Source organism: Perissodus microlepis, chromosome 17 (assembly GCF_051167445.1).
Source record: "Perissodus microlepis isolate ML-2025 ecotype Zambia chromosome 17, ASM5116744v1, whole genome shotgun sequence".
In the NCBI taxonomy this organism is placed as follows: domain Eukaryota; kingdom Metazoa; phylum Chordata; class Actinopteri; order Cichliformes; family Cichlidae; genus Perissodus; species Perissodus microlepis.
Window position 1 is genome coordinate 31,111,400 of NC_140477.1, and position 19,508 is coordinate 31,130,907.

Genomic DNA, 19,508 nt, shown 5'->3' on the forward strand with positions numbered 1-19,508 from the left:
AAAGAGAAACCAAAACTGAGCTCTTGGCCAGCTGCTGGGACAATCTAACCAGCAAATAGCTGTTTTAAATCATCAATTAAAAGTATTAATTGGCAGAATTAGTGAGCACAAGTAGCTAAAATGTTTTGAGGCATTTATTTGGGCAGTTTAGAGAAGAAATGACACTTGGGAGAGACAGTGAATGACAACTAGAGGTGGCCGGGTCAGTCCAATGCTAGTACTGGTGTCAGATTGATACTAGCACGATAGTAGGAACGATATTTTGTTTCAGTCCTGTAACATTGAATTGTGTTAAATAAATTATTGTTTATAAATGAAAAAATAGATACCTCATGCACATGTGCATTAGAAAAATGTCTGAATCTTTTTGGTGTTGACTGTCTGTCACCTCTATTTTATTTGCACTATGGCACATTTAAACAACGGAAGTTGACCCAAAGAGGCAAGCACATTTACATTCCAGGTCTCCAACAGTTTCAAAAATACAGTAAAAGCTGAGAGGTGTGTTTTGATTGTGTAAAGTAAAGACAAAAAACAAAAACTAACTAAATAAAATCACAGTGATTTAGTGGTTTTTAAAATGTCTTCAGAATTTGCAAACTAATGATGATTCATCTAAAAAAAAATCACGACACATTGCTCTCGCTGCTAAAAGCTGCCTTTACAGGTTAAAAATATCAGTATTGACAAAATTGGCCCTCTATTTACTTGGTCAGTAAGTAATTTTTACGGCACTAAATTTGCAGTATTGCACAGCACTAATGACAGCTACATGCCTGGGTGAAGACTACGACTACAACCATCAGTAAGAGACATACTTTTATTTTGAAATCGTAAATGTTGCTTTGTGCGTTTGTCGTAATTCCCATTTAGTCAAAGTGATTTAAACAAACTGCTACACTTTGCCACCCTACTTTTAAATATTTTTACCGGACTACACAAGACATCTGCCGTAATTTGCTTGTTTTGAAAATGAGTCGCAAAGAATAGCGCTGTGCGGCAGGGGGCGGGAGAGACCTTCAAAGCTAGGCACGCTGTATTAATTGAAGCTATTCGCCAGTACGCGAACAGCCTGGTTTATTAACAATCACTGACTTCCAACGACGCATAGTTGACAGTGGAGGTTTACAACCGCCCTCCTGCAAACGTCACCTCAAGAACTTTTTAACGACGTGATTGGTCAGGTTACAGCACCATTGCCAAATATTTCCCATGACACTTGAAGGCAGCAACCGTGGAATCCTAATTGGAGTCAGATTTTGAGCTCGAGGAGTGGCTTCGACTTGTGCTTCCCGAGACACCAGAGTCATCTTCCTCCCAGATGGACGAGTGAGTAGTAACGCTACTGTAAACAACCCGGTGGAAAACAAAACAAACACTTTCGAACATTTTTGACTTGACTTTACTATTTTCTTTACCGAGCTGGAGCCATGTTTGTGGTGTATTCGCGGACTTCACTTTGAGGTAGGTGAAAGAAACATCTGGGAAGTTTTGGTGTCGTTTGGTCGTTGTGGTTAATTTCTAGAAACAGTCGTTTACACATTTAAGGTAGCTTTAGTCTCTGTGAGACCTTCATACGTTTGGACTGTATTAACTATGTCACAATAGCTTCTATAACAAGTGACACCGTCTGCCGTTCAGTCAGACAGGGGGCATGTGAGGGCTTGCTCATGTTTAACTGACTCATTTCCAGCTTTCTAATACAGAATTTCCTAAACATGACCAAGGCTGTGTCATGAGTTTAGGGAAGAAATGTAGCGTGAGTCAGTACACGGACCAAACAAATGGTAGCTTTAGGTGTTAAATCACAAAAAAACACAACAAAAATAAGTTTTGTTTTGTTTTTTTAGTGTATTGCTACAGCTTTGGCTACATGGTGAAACCCACTCAACTAGTTTAACATAAACAGTAATTACAGGGCAGGCAGCAGTTATGATGTTGAAGCTCAGTTTGCCATTTAAATAGACTGCGACCCATTTTCCCATGTAGGGCTGGGTTTAAGTCTCTAATGATGGTTTCTGGTGAGCTTTCTTCAGGAGAAAAAGAAAGAAAGAAGCTGTTAGCACTTCAGAGAGCATCACTTAATTGGAGAGAGATTGGCTGGGCGTATTTCTATGGAAATTATTTTTGGATGTCACTTTGAGCTCTCTTTTTTTTTCTTTTTCTTTTTTAATGCATGGGTGAGTAAGAAGCGTCCAAAGAGCAGCGGTGGGGTGGTGCTTTCGTTTGTAGTTGTCCACACTTTCTGTGCAAAATGCAGCAAAATGAGGAGGATTTGTTGTGTCAGCTTTTTTTGTATTATGGGAAATTAAAAGCAGTGGCCTGTTTTGTTTTTTGTTTTTTGTTTTTTTTTTTTCTTCAGGATATTTAAAAAAATATTTATCACTGGATCTTCAGCAGAGAGCTGTGGTTAAAGGCTATGGAGCTGCTGCAGGACTGCACATTGCTCTTATAATTCTTTAGAATTATAAAAATTCATATTTAAAGCAGCGTTTGACAAATGAGATCTAGATTTAGGCCAAACTGGGTGGAAAGTGAAAGAAAACTGGACTTATTTGGCTGCTCATTGTGATCAGTTTTGGTTTTACTGTGCCGCACTTCCTCCTGATTGTCATTTACTGTAATGGAACATTGCACATGTATAGTGCTTGATCTTGAATGTTTTCCAGTCAGCTGATTTTTTTTTTCTCTTCATTCTACTCTCAAGAAAATCTGATGGCTTTTTTTTTTCACCCCCTCTTCTTTTAAGCTTTAAAAAGTAAAATCTCAGTTTGACAGGTATTGCTAAAAGTGCGACGCAGAACCGACTTTTAAGTTTGCTCTCGATTGTTGGCAGACGTCATGGTCCCTGCATCGGAAACGGCTTTCCCTTTGGGATCCGTGTGCACTGCAACACTGTCAAAACTTTAGAGCCCATGATGATGCTTTCACCCAAAAAAAGAGAAAAAAAAGGAAAATGGTGCAGTCAGCTGGAGTGCCTTCTCTGAAAACAGTTCAGTCAGTGAATGAGGTCATAGGATAAATGGATCCATTCAGGCCAACAGGGAGGCAAACAAGCCTAGTACAGCTCAGTGCTGAGGTATGTGCAAAATAGGTCAAAAATCAAGAAAGAGAGCATCAACGGCAGCATGATCAGAAAGACAGGAGGTGTGAAACTAGTAGTTGAATTTTGAGTTTCTGTTTGGACACGGTCTTGGGAACTGGGCATGAGGAACATGAGCACTTTCTCATTGTTTTGAATGTGAAGGGATTTTTCTTGGCATACGATTGACACTGAGTAGGTGAACATCATTTTGAATGCAGTAGCATGCCCATTGCATTGTGTGCACTGTTCATGACAAATCCCCAGTCATTTTTTTTAAGCATGAAAATCAAAGAGCATGCCACAGAGCAGTGGTACCCAATGCAAGCTCTTCCCCTTCGAGACAGTGTCTGTGTATTCTGTTTATTTACCACATATTGCAACTTGAGGAGAGATCGCTATTGCTTTGAACAAGTACGTGAACTGACAGCTTCCACAGAACTCCTGGCAGCATGTGCAGCAATGAAAATAATTAAATTATAAAGCTCTGCTGATTCAATTGTCTCCCCATCTGTATCTCGTCAAACACCCTTGATTGATTGTGTTCGTTTTTGCTTGTGAGTTGGTTTTTGTTTTTGTTTTTTTCTTTACGTGTGTGCATGACAGTGAGTGTTTTCTCTTGCACCTCAGCTCTGGTTTCCAGATAAGAGGTGGGACAGAGATAGTGCGACAGCTGAACCCATGCATAGCAGCATGCGGGCATTCTCCATGAATCGGTTGCATGTATATTTCGTGTCAGTTAGTTCCCAGATTTTTCTTCAAAACAAAACAAAAAAAGCTTGGTTCACCTTGAGCTGAGGAGTTGACAGGAATACATAATGTGGTTCAGTCTCTGGCTCCTTATAGGACTGCTTGGCTGACTGTCATGTTTGGCAGCTTTGCTCTGCAATGTGCATACGACAGAGAGCATTTATTCCATGTGCGCCTCAGGTAGGCTTGTGTTTGCGTTTACTTACACTGTGCCATGCTTTTGTGCCGTTCTCTCTGAATATAAAATCAGAGAGATTAGAAGAACATGACTGAAGAGTAATGGAATAATCCACATTATTTGGCGTGGAGTGATAAGAGCTGAAAATCTGAATGCTGACACGCGTAAGAGCTTCCATACTGAATGGCACAATTACCTCAAATTGAAGTTATAGCTAATTAAATGCATTACTTTTTTTCCACAATAGTAGTAACAATACTACTACTACTACTACTACTACTACTAATAATAATAATAATAATAATAATAATAATAATAATAATAATAATAATAATAATAATTATAATTAAGGAAAGAATCACTCACATTTGTATTTATCATTAGTTTATCTGCTAAGTTTGTGTCTGTGTCAGTAACATGAGACCTGATTGGCTAGCTGATGACAGATTCTGGATGGACTACAGGAGGTCCTCCTGAGCCACGGTGTAAATATTTCATGGCAGGACCGAAATAGTTGTGAGAAAATGAACCTGATTACAAAGCTGTGCTGTCATGTTGTTGACTCTGACTCTCATGTTTAGCTCTGCATGTAACTGATGTAGTATATGACATATATTTTGGGAAACAGCATAGGGTAGAGACATAATTGAGCTGCATGCACAAGCCCAGTCAAACCGGTTTGCTACTGGCATATTTTCCTTTGAATGAATTCCATTCTGTGTGTTCAGCAACAGCTAGCATGCAGGTAAATAAGACAACCTGATAATGGAGATTTTCTTTTACTTTGAAGTCATAGCCATAGATGAGAAGTAGCAGGATAATAATTTATATATTATTATTCCTACATAAGTAACTCATAGCTAATTAGGAGAATTTTACTAATGCATTTTCTTGTCTAATACATTTCTACGTGCACAAACGTTCACCTCTTTGTATAACAATTGTCCTGGCGTTTGGTCAGCTGAGGTGGTGGCTTTAAAGTCACATGGCTTGCTCTAGTGATCGTGGACAAGGATGAGGAAATGTCCACCCCAGAGGGCACTTTGGTCCAGCCTTCTTAATTCAGACAAGTGGATTTCTTCGGATCCGCAACAGCTGAGATACAAGAAGCTTTGGTTAAGGGATTGTGAAGGGGTGTGAATTTATTTTTGGCTTTCTGTACCTAATACATCTCTATGCTGTCCACTGTGGGATTTGCCAAAAGAAATCACAGAGAGTCATTCTAATAAAAGATGACATGTCTCATTAAAATGAACATTATTGTCCAGGTAAAACATTTTTATATGTTAATAGTAGAATGTGTGTACATCCAGACTGCATGCTGCAGAATGATTATTTCATGCAGAGTCAAGGAAATAGCCTTAGGGTTCACTAGAGCCACTTAAAGTGACTATAATTACCTCGCAGGTCTGGCCTAATTGGAAGTGACACATACCATCAGGTGGATTAGATGTGCAGTTACCAATGGCTAAGTGAGAAATATAACATTTGAACATGCCAGCCTCGTGGACTGCTCTAACTTAAATCATATCAGCTCTGTAACAGCCTGCTGTTAATCCGTCTTCACCTAAACAAAAGGTCTCCCAGCCTTTCACCTGGCCATCGAGGTCGACGTGAACGCTGAGAGGATTAAGTCCTTTGTTTTGCTGCTACGAGTTAGCGGGGCGCACGCAGGGAAGGCAGCCTATCCGTGGGGGTTTTCTTTATTTCTTTGAAATTGAGACACCGTAGCTGTGTGCGTTATGTGTATGCACGCGAAGGTAGAGAAGATAAAGTGTGCAGTGCTGAACGAGCTGGGTTTGCTCCTGAGAGTCATTGAGAAGCTTGAAATGTCTGTCGTGTCAACTTGTCTCGAGTGCATCAGAAGGGGAAGAGGCGACAGGTATGTGAGCCAGGGTATTGGATTGTCACTTGTCTTTGACCGGGAGCAACAAAATGTCCAGTTACATGTCAGAAAGCATGTTGATATACAGGAAACACTGTGGTACTCTGAGGTCCTACATTGTACACATACGTCTCAACAGCTTACAGTTACTGTTTTTGTGGAATTTAAAGTCTTCAACATATTGTAAACAATAAAGGCATCCTTTTTTTAATGCATTAGTGCTTTAGTAAGAAAAGGTTTAGTTTATTTACATTACTTTTAACCTTTTGAAAGAACATCTCTGCTCTCTAGCTGAGATTAAATACTTCTATTCTTGTAACCAAAGCGTGCTCAAGTAGCCATGGAACATTCAGAAGAGGAAATGTCTAAGTTTAGAAAGTAAATGCAGCACATCACAGATGAAGATATATTAGTTTGTAGGGATGGGTACCGGTATCCGGTGCCATGATGGCACCGGTTCTGACATAAACGGTAGTAACCAGACCGAAAAGCAGCGCACATTTCGGTGCTTTATTTCGGTGCTTTTTTTTCCTGAGCTGTGATACACTTTAGATTCTAGCCAATCATTTTACGTTTCCGAGGATAGTAGGCGGGTCCAGGTACGTACGTTCTTTTAGAGCAGAGCTACAGATTAAAAACGCCCAGGGCAAAGCGGTCAAAAGTCTGGCTGTACTTCACAGCAAAAGATGCAAACTCAGCAGCCTGCAACAAGTGCTTTAAGCTGATACTGTGATACTAGTGATGGGTCGGTCTCGAACGAAATGGCTCTTAGAGCCGGGTCTTTGACGTGAACGACGCGAGCCGGCTCCTTATCTCGAGCCATGGTTCCCCCCCCCCCCTTCTCTCACCCTCTCTCTCGCACTTTTTTTCGCTTCACTCAGCATGTGAGCCTTGTGCTTTAAGCTGGGAAGAGGGGGAGGGGCGGTAGTTACACTCAGTAGCACAGGAACAGAGCGGGAGGGAGAGACAGAGAAAGAGAGCCAGGGACAACAACGTCACATTAGAAAGGTATAGTAATCATCCACAACTATTTTCAGTTGCAGATGATAAAGGATTCAGAAAGTTTATTCATGCAGGTCCATATGACAGAGAATATGCATGTTCTTTTTGTTTTCATATTTTAATTTATATTTAATTGTGTTGTGGTTTGCAGTGTTTTGTGTTGTTTCACTTTAAATTTGTAAAAGGAAAAAGCTGAAAATTTAAATAGTTGAAATGTGAATAGTTGATTTTTGTATTATATGATTTATTTATTACATTTTATGTGGAGTGAATAAATAAAAGTATATTTACGGTGGCCCCTACAGACAAAGCACGTACAAACTCCAAAACACGTACAAACTCCAAAACACGTACAAACTCCAAAACACGTACAAACTCCAAAACACGTACAAACTCCAAAACACGTACAAACTCCAAAACACGTAAAAAACACAACAAGCAACAAAACAACCTGAAGAGCCGGTTCGAAGCCGATAGAGCCGGCTCTTTTTAGTGAGCCGAACCGAAAGAGACGGTTCTCTAAAAAGAGCCGGAAATCCCATCACTATGTGATACTGTCAAAGGAGGTAACACCTCAAATCCGATGAAACACCTGGCGACGCATAGCGTTTTTTTTAAAAGCCGAGAAATGCGCCGTATTTGATAGCTTGCTGCGAGACCTCACACCGAGCACATCTACTGCGGGTGTGGTGCCTGTTATCGGACGCGGAGTTAGCAACATCCCCCAAAAACCCGAAGAGGAGAGTCCTGGCCCCTAGCCCTGCCAGTGTAGCAGAAATGATGACGGATGATAATGGCAGCAGCAGCCGTTCTTCTCTGCGTGAGTAGCTTAATGTTGTTCGTGTGTAAGTTACGTTGAGTAGGCTAACCACGTTATTAAATTAATGCATGTAAGGTGAACTAGCAGACATCATCATAGCTACATGCGGCTGTCTTCTTGTTTGATGGCAGATACTCCCTTCACCCTGGCCAAAAAGGCTAAAATGACCAAAGAAAAAGTGGAAAACAGTTAAACATGAGAGGTTTTTGGACAAAGTTTGTGTTTTTTCCATTGTTTAAGCACTGCTTCCAGCCAAGAGTGATACCATATATGCCCCATAGCTGCAGAAAAGGCTAACATTGTTATCTTTTTACAAAAAAACAGCTGAACATGAGAGGTTTTTGGACAAAGTTTGTGTTCTCCATTCTTTAAGCACCGGTTCGAGCACCGTTTAAGCACCGGCACCGTTTCAAAAGTACCGGTTTGGCACCGGTATCGGATAAAACCTAAACGATACCCATCCCTATTAGTTTGTTTGTTTGTTTATTTATTTATTTTTAATGAATCATATGAAACCACATTTTGCCATTCATAAATTACTTGTTAATTCCTGAATGGAGCAACCTAACAAACCAAATAGTATTGCAGACAACACAGCAGAATGTGGTTTCATTTCCTCAGAGGGCTGAGGGGGTTGAGGGGGCGGGGGATAACTGGTATGGTCTCTTTGGGGGATGGGGTCACAAGTGTGCAAGGGTAATTATAAACCTGTGATTGTTCTGATTAAAAAGAAATGCCTGCATGTGTGTGCTTTTCCTGTGGCAGACACACAAATTTTAACCCAGTTCATAAAAGTAAACCGCTTTGTTTTAATGCAGAGAAATATTGCTGTTCCTCCAAATTTAGTATCAATCAACAAGTCAAGTCATGTTAATGCTGTAGTTGTGAAACTGTTGCAGCCGTGCATGACTGGATTTGTTTTACAAATTTATTATGCATTTGCTCATGACAGATTTTTTTCCCTTCTCGGTTTTGTTTCACTGACACTTTTGAAGCTGAAAAAAGTAAAAGATGATTGAGAGTGCAAAAATGTTAGACCTTATTAGTTTAGCTAATGTCATGGTTAAATGTAAAGTACATGTTGTCATTTCAGGGTAAATGTGGCAGTTTAGGATTTGGACAGGAAATGCTTGGTCCTATTTTGGAATTATAGTTGTTGGGTCTGGTTTCACAGTCTGGAGTTGTGTTTGGGTTTTTTTTTTTGCTTCTCATTTGGAGTTTCTCTTTCTTGTGTTGTGTTGTAATTTGACTGTTAAAAAGCGATCTCCACAGTGAGCCAGTGAGATGAGTTCATGTGTTACTTGAGTGATCTAACCTCCAGGTTATTTGGCCCCGTTTCAAAACACAGATGATCTCTCCACGGTGGCACTTTAGCTTATTTCTTTGTAGTAAAGGACATTCGTGCAATTTAAAAAGTGGTTGTTTCAGATTTTGCTTGAACAATTTGTCAGTTTGTTGTTAAGTCACTTCAGAAAGGTTTTTGCTAAATGTGATCTGTTGAATAATTCAAACAACCAAAATGGATTTTTGGCATCTTTTTTCCCCTCGCTGGCAGCAGATTCTCTTAAATGATAATTTTCTGCTCTTTTACATCATTTTGGAATAGATGAATATTTTTTTTCTAATATGCTAGGAAATTGATTGGTTAATCAAAACCTAGTCAAGAGTAATCAGTTTAAGTAATTTGGAAGAAAAAAACAATCTGTACCGTACATTTGAATGGACGAGTGTGTCCACACTTATGTTCGGGACTGTGGAGACAGAGTATTGAGTTGAAGTTTTGTGGCTTAGCATGAGTAAGGGAGAAGGGGAGAATTATAACTGATTTGTCATCCTTCTGATTTAGTAAGGTATTTCAGCCTTGTGATTAAACACACTGTGATTTCTCGCCTGGTCCCGCCTCCCTGCAGGATGGAGTCATCATGTCTGGACCTGGCTCTGGAAGGTGAGCGGCTCTGTAAGACCGGGGACTACCGAGCGGGTGTGTCCTTCTTTGAGTCTGCCATCCAGGTTGGAACAGAGGACCTCCAGATCCTCAGTGCCATCTACAGCCAGCTGGGAAATGCCTACTTTCACCTTCAAGAGTATAATAAAGCTCTGGAATACCATCGGCATGACCTCACACTCACCAGGTGAACATTTTTAGAATATGGTTGTTAAACAAATCATCCAAATGTCTTCATTTTTAAGTCTTTTGAGTTGATTGTTCAACTGTTTTGACCTTGGTCAGCCTACACACACACGCACACACGTATAGTCTAACAATACATTGAGGATTACATGCTACAACTTTTCACTATATCTCCCCTCCTTGATTAAACTGCTAAACTAGACTCCAGCGTATTACTGCTTGCGGCTGCAAATTACTTTCTTGCCTCTTGTGTTTTCCATCTAATACACATAAGGAATACACTGATATTCCAATCTAATTATTTCCTAATGCTTATTTTTTTTAAATCTTCATTACATTCCCAGAACAATTGGAGATGAAGTTGGAGAGGCCAAAGCCAGCGGTAACCTTGGAAACACATTAAAGCTTTTAGGACGGTATGATGAAGCAGTGGTTTGCTGCCAAAGACATTTGGAAATCACGAGAGCCATATATGATAAGGTGGGTGATGTTTTATTTATTATTTCAACACAAGCGGAGCATCCCCCAGCTGTTTTTTATTTTAGCAACATAAGATTAAATTATTTTCACTGTTTTGTCAATAAACATTTTAGTCTGTGACTAAATTGCTCATATACTTTGATTAGCATAAATGGATCCAAATTTGTTACAACTGTACCACGTAACGTGCTGTGGAGCCACAGAACACTTCGAGCACACGTGACGACTGCATTGACTCGGTGTACCAGCATCTAGAATAGTTCTGCAGGCTGCATGCAAGCACCAAAGTCTGGTGTCTGTGTATTTTAAGTATGTAATTACAACGCGGGTCACTCTGGTTTCCGTCTGTGAAAATCTGTTGTGCATGTTGTAGGTCGGGCAGGCTCGAGCGCTGTATAATTTCGGAAACGTTTACCACGCCAAGGGCAAGAGCATCTGCTGGAGCGGAGCAGAGCCAGGAGAGTTTTCAGAGGAGGCAAGGATAGCCCTGAGGAAAGCTGCGCAGTACTACGAGTGAGTTGGCATCACTGTTTACCTCTAAGCATCGATTTTGCTTTGTTTACTGCAAAGGTCCCGATGAGATATGACTAAGACGCTGAACTGTGCCACGGTTGGAAGTTGCTTAAAAAATGAGCTTGTCAGAATGGATTAGATATAGAGCTTAAGACAGCTCTGAGGTGCTAGGGTGGTGTATGGTGTTTGTAATAAAGTTGTTTAATAATCATTTCCATTGCCTCACATTTCACTGACTAACATCAATGTCTTTGCATCAGTGGCAGGCGATTTTTATATAACTGAACAGTTTGGAGTGGCATAGAAACCGTTGTGTCCCATGCAGCTCTAATCAAAATTGTAATTTTTGATTGTTTGCTGTTATTTCATTATGCAATGACCACCATGCACATGTAGACAAAGATGATTTGTAGAAAAAATGGTATGTAATCTTCCCCTGATCCATTCAAATGATTTAAAAAAACAACACACACACAAAAAATAAACTGTTGCTAAAGTTACTTCTTAAGTTGTTGGGTGGTTGTGCTATCAAGATGTAGGTCATAAGATGGTCTGCCAAGAGTTAAAAAAAAAAAAAAAAAAGTAGCAGACAAGCTCCGATTGGCATTAAACCCAAGTCGAAGCAAATCTTCGTCTGGCTGTCCAGTGGCCGGCCCAGACTGATCAGTTTCTTGTTGACGACTAGAAAAACAAAAGGAAAAGTGTCTTTTTGTCAAATCTCACTCAGTCATCACAGAATCACCCAGAAAACCTAAGACAACAGCCATGTGTTTCTGCCACAGTTTTCAATTATAAGTGAGCATCTTCTTGTTATTGTGAACAAAGAGCAAACCTGCACCTGGTGACGGAGCTAGGCGATCGAGCGGCCCAGGGTCGTACCTACGGGAACCTTGGAAACACTTACTATCTGCTAGGAGACTTTGAAAACGCAGTAGCTGCACATGAAAAGGTAGGTGCCAAAGTACTCACAACGCTCTTTGATGCTTGTTTAGGAGCTTGGCCAGTATTGTTATGATGCTTAACTCATTCTTTAATAAGATAAGAGTAACATGCACCCTTTTTATTCGATAGCGCCTTCTCATTGCTAAGGAGTTTGGGGATAGGTCTGCTGAGAGGAGGGCCCACTGCAACCTTGGCAATGCACACATATTCCTCAAACAGTTTGACGTGGCGGCCGGTCATTACAAGTGAGACTCATCATCTTTCTCACCTCATTTGTGGCATGACAGAAAAAAAAGTCTGCTGAAAGCACAGTTTTTACTTTTAGGGCTTCTCTTTGTTCTCCTCTTTGTACCATAAATGCTACATTAAAACCTTTTACACATGAACAGACAGCTATAAATGAGTTAGAGAACAAGAATCAGATTAAACCTAAGTGATTTACACTGGAGGATGAGTTCATCCCAGCAGCTTAGGAGGAGTTTTTTTGGCTGCACTTCCTCCCTAGTTTTTATGAGCAGCATAGTATTTTTTTAATGACTTGCTTACAGGATCACTGTCAAATGTTGTAACTTGTCAGTCTGTCATTCCAGCACTTCCTTGACATGGATGTCCTTGGAAAATGAGAACAAAGAGAACAGAAAAGAGCAGATAACAATCATTGTCCTGCACCCGCCCTAGACATTCTTTGACCTTCCTCCTCTTCTCTTTCACCCTCAGGAGGACTCTGCAGCTGGCCAGGCTTTTGAAGGACAGAGCTGTGGAGGCTCAGGCCTGTTACAGTCTGGGAAACACCTACACGCTATTGCAGGACTATGAGAGAGCTATCGATTACCACCTCAAACATCTGGTCATTGCTCAGGATCTTAGCGACCGGTATACCACTGAAAGCCTTTTGTTGTTGTCAGCTTTGCTGCCAAACTGTCCTCAGAAGTGTAATCAGATTGTGCACTTAACATGTGGGTGGCTGCTGTGGTGTTAAAACAAACATCCAAAAGCAAAAAGTCCCAAGGAGCAGCATTTACAGTCATTTCATGTTGTAATTGGTTAAGTGTTTATAGATGAGCTTTATATAAAGGCTCTGCAGGATATTTGGGAACAATGGTTATTTTATAATGTGGAAATGTTGTTTTTTTGTTTTATTTTGTGTGTTGTTGTTTTTGTTCTTTTTTTTTTTTTTGAGGGGGGGATGGTTTTCTTTTTAGTCTTGTAAAAAGATGTAAAAGGGTTTAAAATAGGCGGTGCTGAGTAAATCTTGTAGAATGTTTCTTGTTTTGTTTTGTTTTTTTAAACTAGCTGTCATTAATATGTATAGATTTTAGCAAATTGTGCGTGGAAATGTTAAATACCCACTATTGTTGTGAAATACACATGACCTAATTTTAGTCTCAGCTGTTGTAATTGCAGTGTGTGATAATTTGATGTATGACTAGCCGTTATTGCATAATTTCACATGAAGTTACTCAGACAGTTCTGTCTTGCTGCAGCGTCGGTGAAGGAAGAGCTTACTGGAGTCTAGGAAATGCCCACACAGCCCTGGGGAATCATGAGCAAGCCATGCAGTTTGCTGAGAAACATCTAGAAATTGCCAAAGAGGTGACTGTTTACAGTTTTCCTGCTCTTTTAGGAGTCTAGGCAGTAGTTTTATCGGGCCACACCTCCATCTGCTGGTTGAGTAGGGAACAACAGGAAATAATTGCATATGTATTTGTAAAGCCAGATGTAGAAATAGAAATATATCATATGCTCACAGTAAACTGTAATGTTGTCATTGGTGCAGACCGGAGATAAAAGTAGCGAGGCCACCGCCAGGATGAACTTGTCAGACCTACGGTTGGCTGTAGGCCTCAAGTCCAACCCAAACTTTCATCCCTTCCTCTTCGGCAACACCAATGCAAATAGCTCTGCTCTGACAGAAGGCTACCAGGGTTACCCCAGCATACCAGGTAAATCTGGACTTTGTTAACCAGTTCATTTTTACACTTCTGCATGTGTGTAAATGCGCATGAACAAGAGTCGAGTCCTCTTTAACACCAAACCCATGCTGTTAAGATTCAGAAATCCATTTGCTTGTGTCCTGTAGCTTTATGCTGTGATGCTTCACTGAATCATTGTTTTTCCAGAAATGTGGCCACACTGGCTAATTTTTTTTATTTTTGTTTCAGGGACCAAGTATGCATCCTTGAACAGAAGTAAAGAAGAGAACTTGGATTACAGTCCAATTTCCCCCAAAAGTCAAAGGGGAGATTTGCCGGCACACCTGGTACGTAAAACTAACTGTGCTCAGTCTTATTTCAAAACTGGCCATAACAAATGAAATGGTCCAAACTCCTGAGCTTTAAATTGTGCTAGCCAAATTTTTAGTTTTTTTAGTTTTATTAGTTTTACTATTTTCACTATTTTTAGGAGACAAAGTGGAACAGAGTAACAAAAAACAGCTGTTCTGACAATGAAAACACATTAAATACAAAAAAAGAGTTAATTTTACATGAAAAATGCTCTGCAAAGAATGGTACTTTCTGCTCTGTTCACCCAGCCTGTGGTAGGTAAAAAAAAAAATAGACTGATCTTGTAATTCTGTCAGTAAGAAAGTCGTATGTTCTGTGTGTTTTTATATATACAGGACTGGGGGGAAGATGCGTTCTCTGGGTCTTCAAAAAACAACTCAGTCAAGGCTTCCAGTAAGCTTTTCCCCTTCCCCTGGACAAAAAGCAAAAGGCAGAAGGATGACAAATCCTCTCCGGAAGACCAGCGCAAAACCTGCACCAAGGACACGGAGCCTGAGGTGGAAGCACCAGTGCCTCAGAAGGTATGTGTAAGTTAAAGCAGGCAGAAAAACGTAACCCACTTAAAACATTCTTGGAATCCTCGCTGAGCTTCTGGTCAGTGATGATTCAGCCTAAAAGTTAAAAGTGAGCATGTAGCCTGTGACACAACCTCACGCAGATGCCTTCCCACAAAAGTGTTAATGCTGTGGGAGGAAGTTTCTGTGTAGCAGCATGGAGTCATAGTTTCTGTCTTATGCTCGTTGTTGTTTTTCTTCCTACTGCTTTCAAGTACTTGCTTAAAGGGAAACGGTTTGTCTGTACAATACCGAGTCTGTTAGAATACAGGCTGTTTCAGATTTAAGTGAATTTGTAGCAAAATGTAACACTTGTAGTAATAAACTGTAAACTAGTGAATCTAAGCTTTTGTCCTCTGTGCCTGCAGCTGTCTTGGAGTATGTTGATATCATAAGACAAGAAAAATTGCTACACAAAAAAGGGGCTTTCTTTGTAAAAATCATCCACTCTGCTGCTAGTACAATTATCCCAAGTTGTGATTGGTCAGATGCTGCTAGCAGCACTCTGGGAAACCCTGGGCTAAGTTGATGAGTTTATAACCAGTTATATGTAACTGCTTATCCTGATTCAAAGATATCCTAAGTATGCTGAACTCGCTTTGTAGTACAGGACCCTCACCAGATGAAATTAGATGTGCCACCTCATTTATTCTAGAGTATTTTTAAATCATCTGTAAGGGGGGAAAAAGTGCCACTTGTTTACAATTTCTTTTCCTAATTATATTACTTATTATTATTCATTTATTATTCGTAATTGAATTATTATACACCCAAATTCCATTGGATAGATTCATCGGGAAGAGCATCCGGTATAAACCTCTGCTAACTCAAACATGTGGAGCAACCTGCTGTGGTTACCCCTTGTGACAAGAGAGCAGCCGGAAGTAGCGCAGTGTTCAGAGAATCTGTTGTATATTCAACTGCATCGCAGTTAGTGTAACAAACTGTGTGCACCAGATGAAGAAAGGCTGTGTTAACAAAGGAAGCCGAAAACCACTCAGGATACTTATCATATCTTGTTGTATTCATAGCTGTTTATAGTATACTGATGCATAAGTATCAGCAAACATCTACTCCACTCTCCGCCAGAGTGTAAAGGTTAATCTCTTGTCACACTTGCCTTTTAGTCAGTTTTGCCTCTAAAATGTTGGAAAATAGAGAAAGGGTTCATCAAAATTTCCCAGAACACAAATGGCATCTTTATTAAAATGATTTAATTTTCTGTCAAAGGTCAAATTAACTAATTGTTTTAGCTGTACTGTTTTGTTTGTTTAAGCTGTTCTGAATACCTCTGTTATCTGCAGCGTTTTCTGTTGTTATTAAACCTGCTTCATTATTTATTTATAGATTTTTAATGTTTTTGTAGCCAGAAACACGGGACACTATCGGCGAGGACAGCTTTTTCGACGTCCTCTCTCGTTTCCAGGGCAACAGAATGGACGAGCAAAGGTGTACACTGGATGGCAACAGCCATCTCCCTGCCCATCCCTCTCCCTCCTCCGTCCCACCTGTAGCTGAAAAGAAATGTGAGTCAGTCTTGTGTCCTTACTGATGTTCACGCCATATCTAAAAAGGTGCCAGGTAATATATGAGTGAACTACAGAGAAGACACTCCCAGTGCTGGCGTATTGTGGTGTGAATGTCACAGAATTATCCTTTTACATGTTGAATTTTGCTTTTCCTCATGGCAGAGATGACCTTAAGTGATTCTCCACCCAAAAAGCTATATTTGTGGTTTTATCCTTCAGTGAGCACAGTGGTGTTTATGAGCCTTTTTGTTATCATTGCGCTCGTCTGTAACGGCCATGAGTCCCAGCTTATCACACCCGGCAGTCTCTATGAAGGGCAAATTCTTTTCAGCCAGCTTTCAAACCTCCGAGGACTATTTGAAGCGGCACACTTCATTTTGGGTGGAGGATTGCTTTAAGATACTGCCCTTTTTTGACGTGTAAATGTTGGGTTGAGTAGCTAATTGCCCAACTAACAGTTAACTCACTTCCATTGGTTACTCACACACATAATAATTATGTCTGTTTGTAGCTGTTTCAGAGCGCGAACGACTATACCAGGATCCTGGTCATTTCCTGGAGCTGCTGGCCAGCTCCCAAGCCCGCCGTCTGGACGACCAACGGGTCAGCATGACCCCTTTTCCTGGCTTACGTGTCAGCACTTCCAACCAGCCTTGTACACCCTCCACCTCCAACACAGATCAAGTCCAGTCACAAGGTAAAGAATGAAAGGAAAAGCCCATTTTTATCCTTTCATTACTCCCCATAATATCACGTAAAGGGTTTCTGGTTTTCTTCCTAGTCCCAGTCCCCACTGCAAATACTACTCGCACACCCTCCCTGTACGGTCGTCTCGAGGCCAGTTCTGAGCAGCCCGAGGGGGATGATGTCTTCTTCGACATGTTAGTCAAATGCCAGGTGAAGAAAATTCATTGCATCACGTCCTGCCTTGTACATGCCCTTAAAGTTTTCCATTTGATAATACTTAGATTCTGGGTCCATGAATTTAGGTCCCAGGAAGTAGCTTCGATAATTTGAACATGGTTGGATAATTCAGGATTATTTATACTAAACAAGAGACCTCAAAGCCTGCTGTACACTGTCTTCTCATGCTGACTGTGCTCCAGGTTAAACAAGGCATTGCCATTTCATTGAAAGTGCAGGGCAGTCCTTCTTAATTGGCACCATATTACCCAGTTCATTCCACGAAATATCCAAGACAAAAAGGGTGTCATGTATGTACTTTTCAACCAAGTTGGGTATTTGAAAAGTGAGTTAATGTCTAGGTGTGATAGGCAGTTTAATGCAGTCAAGTGAGAATTTTCATGGGCTATGGCGTGGCAGGCCTCCCAGCTGTAGCCTTGGAGATGACAAAGGGCTCTTTCTGCACATCCTCATTATCCTGAGGTAAAATCAGCAAGCACTGTGCTTAAAGTTATGTGGTTACAAATCTGGCAACAAATGAAATGGTAACAACTTTGTTATTCAATGTTTATACTTGACTAGATGCAGGCTACAATGGGTAGTTTACAGTACTGTGGTACAGTTTCCAGTCATGGTCTATGTTGCACTGATGCACAGGTGACTGTGGTGTTACACAGAACCTAACCTAGCACTGCACCACAGTCACCTTATAGGAGAGAGACATGATGGTGGTAAAAGTGTAACTTTCAGGAGAGAAAGCTTTTAAAACCTTATTAGTGTTTCTGATTAGATTTGAGCTGATATTCTGCACAAGCAGCTTTTATGTCATGTTGACCATTGAGATTAAAGTTAACAGACACTGTTTCAACATTACTGCCTTGATGTGTTTCTATATAGCGATTGAGTAACAGGATTTACTGAGAGTGACGTTGGCAGGAGTCGTCAATTTAAGCTGATGATGTTCTTTAGTAACATCTTATATTTTTATGCATGCTATATTCTAGCTGGGGGGTGGGAAAGGAGCCATAAAGGTGGACGTAAGCTCCGCTCATATACTGCAGGATCCCCCTCATAGAGCAGTGAAGAGCTGATCAGAGTCCGTCCACAAGGAAAACAATCTACTGGACCTCAGAATAGAAAATATTAGGCCACTCATTTCTAATTTTTATCAGTTTCCATGCTGCACCACTACCCTGGAAATGAGTTTCCTCACTTACCAGTTTCTGCTTTATGCCTATTAAAGTATAATCAGGGGTTAATCAATTCTGATACGTGCAAAGCATCACTAAACACTTCAGTTGGTATAATTTAACTCTCGATTGTGTTTTAGGGTTCCAGACTGAATGACCAGAGGTGTGCTGCTCCACCACCTACAACTAAAGCATCGACTGTTCCTGATGAGGATTTTTTCAGTCTCATCCTGCGTTCCCAATCCAACAGGATGGAGGAGCAACGAGTTCCACCTCCCTCTGGAATAAACCAGTCCAAACTAGGCTGACGCTGACCAGCGGGTTTTTTTTTTTCATATTAAATGAAGTAACAAGCTCTGGCGTTTTGCTTTTGGGTTTGTTTGTTTTTTTTGTTTGTTTTTTTTTTTTACATTTAAGGAGGGTTTGTAACCTGTAGGAATTCCTGCCTTTTTGGACTGTCCTGACTGATTTCCGGTGCGATCAGGAAGAATACAAAGCAATCCTGCGAGGAAGTCAAGCTCTCAAAACTGGCATCGTGACTTAAAAATCATGTGAAATTTATGATTACAAGACTTGGGAATTTATTTTATTGAAAGGTCACAACTTTTCTTTTCTTTTTTTTTTTTTAATATTGGTGATGTCACTGGTTGGCTGCTTTTATAAGAGACCTCTCTACCAGTGATGTCTGTTTACGCTGGAAGTTTGCATAAAGTCACTCCTACAAACAGATGGTTGTAGTGGTCACTGGTGGCTGGATTATGTATCCCAAAATCAAAAGCCAAAAAGAAAATAATGGATTTTGGCTTCAGGTTCAAGGCTTCAAGTTGGACGGCATATTCGATGAAAGGAAGATGCATTAAAGCAGCGTGGAGTGTGTGTGTGTGGTCTGTTTACAACTTCATTAAATGCAAGAATGGAACATCTTTGTTTGAATTGATCTCTGACCTCTCCAGCAGTAATTTATCAAAGGAGCTCAACTCTTCTCTTGGGAAATAATCCACTGCTACAGCACTGACTGTGGAGCCATATACAATATCTGCTTGCGGATATTGCTTTTAAAGACACAAAAGACTTGATTATTTTACTGTGCTGACAGATGTATGGGTTGTCTTATTACCGTGAAATGAAATGGGATTTTTTTTTTTTTTTTTTTTAAATTGTAACAAGATTTTACAGAGGATTAACTAATGTGAAGGGTAAAACGCTACAATATTAGCTTTTATACTAATACCTTCTCCTGATGATGGGGAAATAAAATCATTTA

At 40.4% G+C, this 19,508-nt stretch overlaps 1 protein-coding gene across 2 annotated transcripts; it reads left to right on the forward strand.

Moving 5' to 3' along the window:
- The first annotated feature begins 1,072 nt into the window (after window positions 1-1,072).
- Window positions 1,073-19,386, forward strand: LOC146369894 (G-protein-signaling modulator 2-like). 2 transcript variants are annotated; one of them, XM_084909834.1, is made up of 16 exons: window positions 1,073-1,329; window positions 1,423-1,464; window positions 9,628-9,849; window positions 10,193-10,328; window positions 10,702-10,841; window positions 11,667-11,790; window positions 11,913-12,028; window positions 12,501-12,656; window positions 13,268-13,376; window positions 13,561-13,726; window positions 13,946-14,043; window positions 14,404-14,589; window positions 15,989-16,148; window positions 16,663-16,848; window positions 16,933-17,048; window positions 18,385-19,386. In XM_084909834.1, exons 1-16 carry the CDS (start codon window positions 1,322-1,324, stop codon window positions 18,550-18,552), a joined length of 2,133 nt encoding a protein of 710 aa, XP_084765960.1. In that variant the 5' UTR covers window positions 1,073-1,321; the 3' UTR covers window positions 18,553-19,386. The 2 variants fall into 2 exon arrangements, with proteins under 2 accessions (XP_084765960.1, XP_084765959.1); XM_084909833.1 differs by lacking the exons at window positions 1,073-1,329; window positions 1,423-1,464 and adding an exon at window positions 4,377-5,892.
- Window positions 19,387-19,508: the final 122 nt, after the last annotated feature.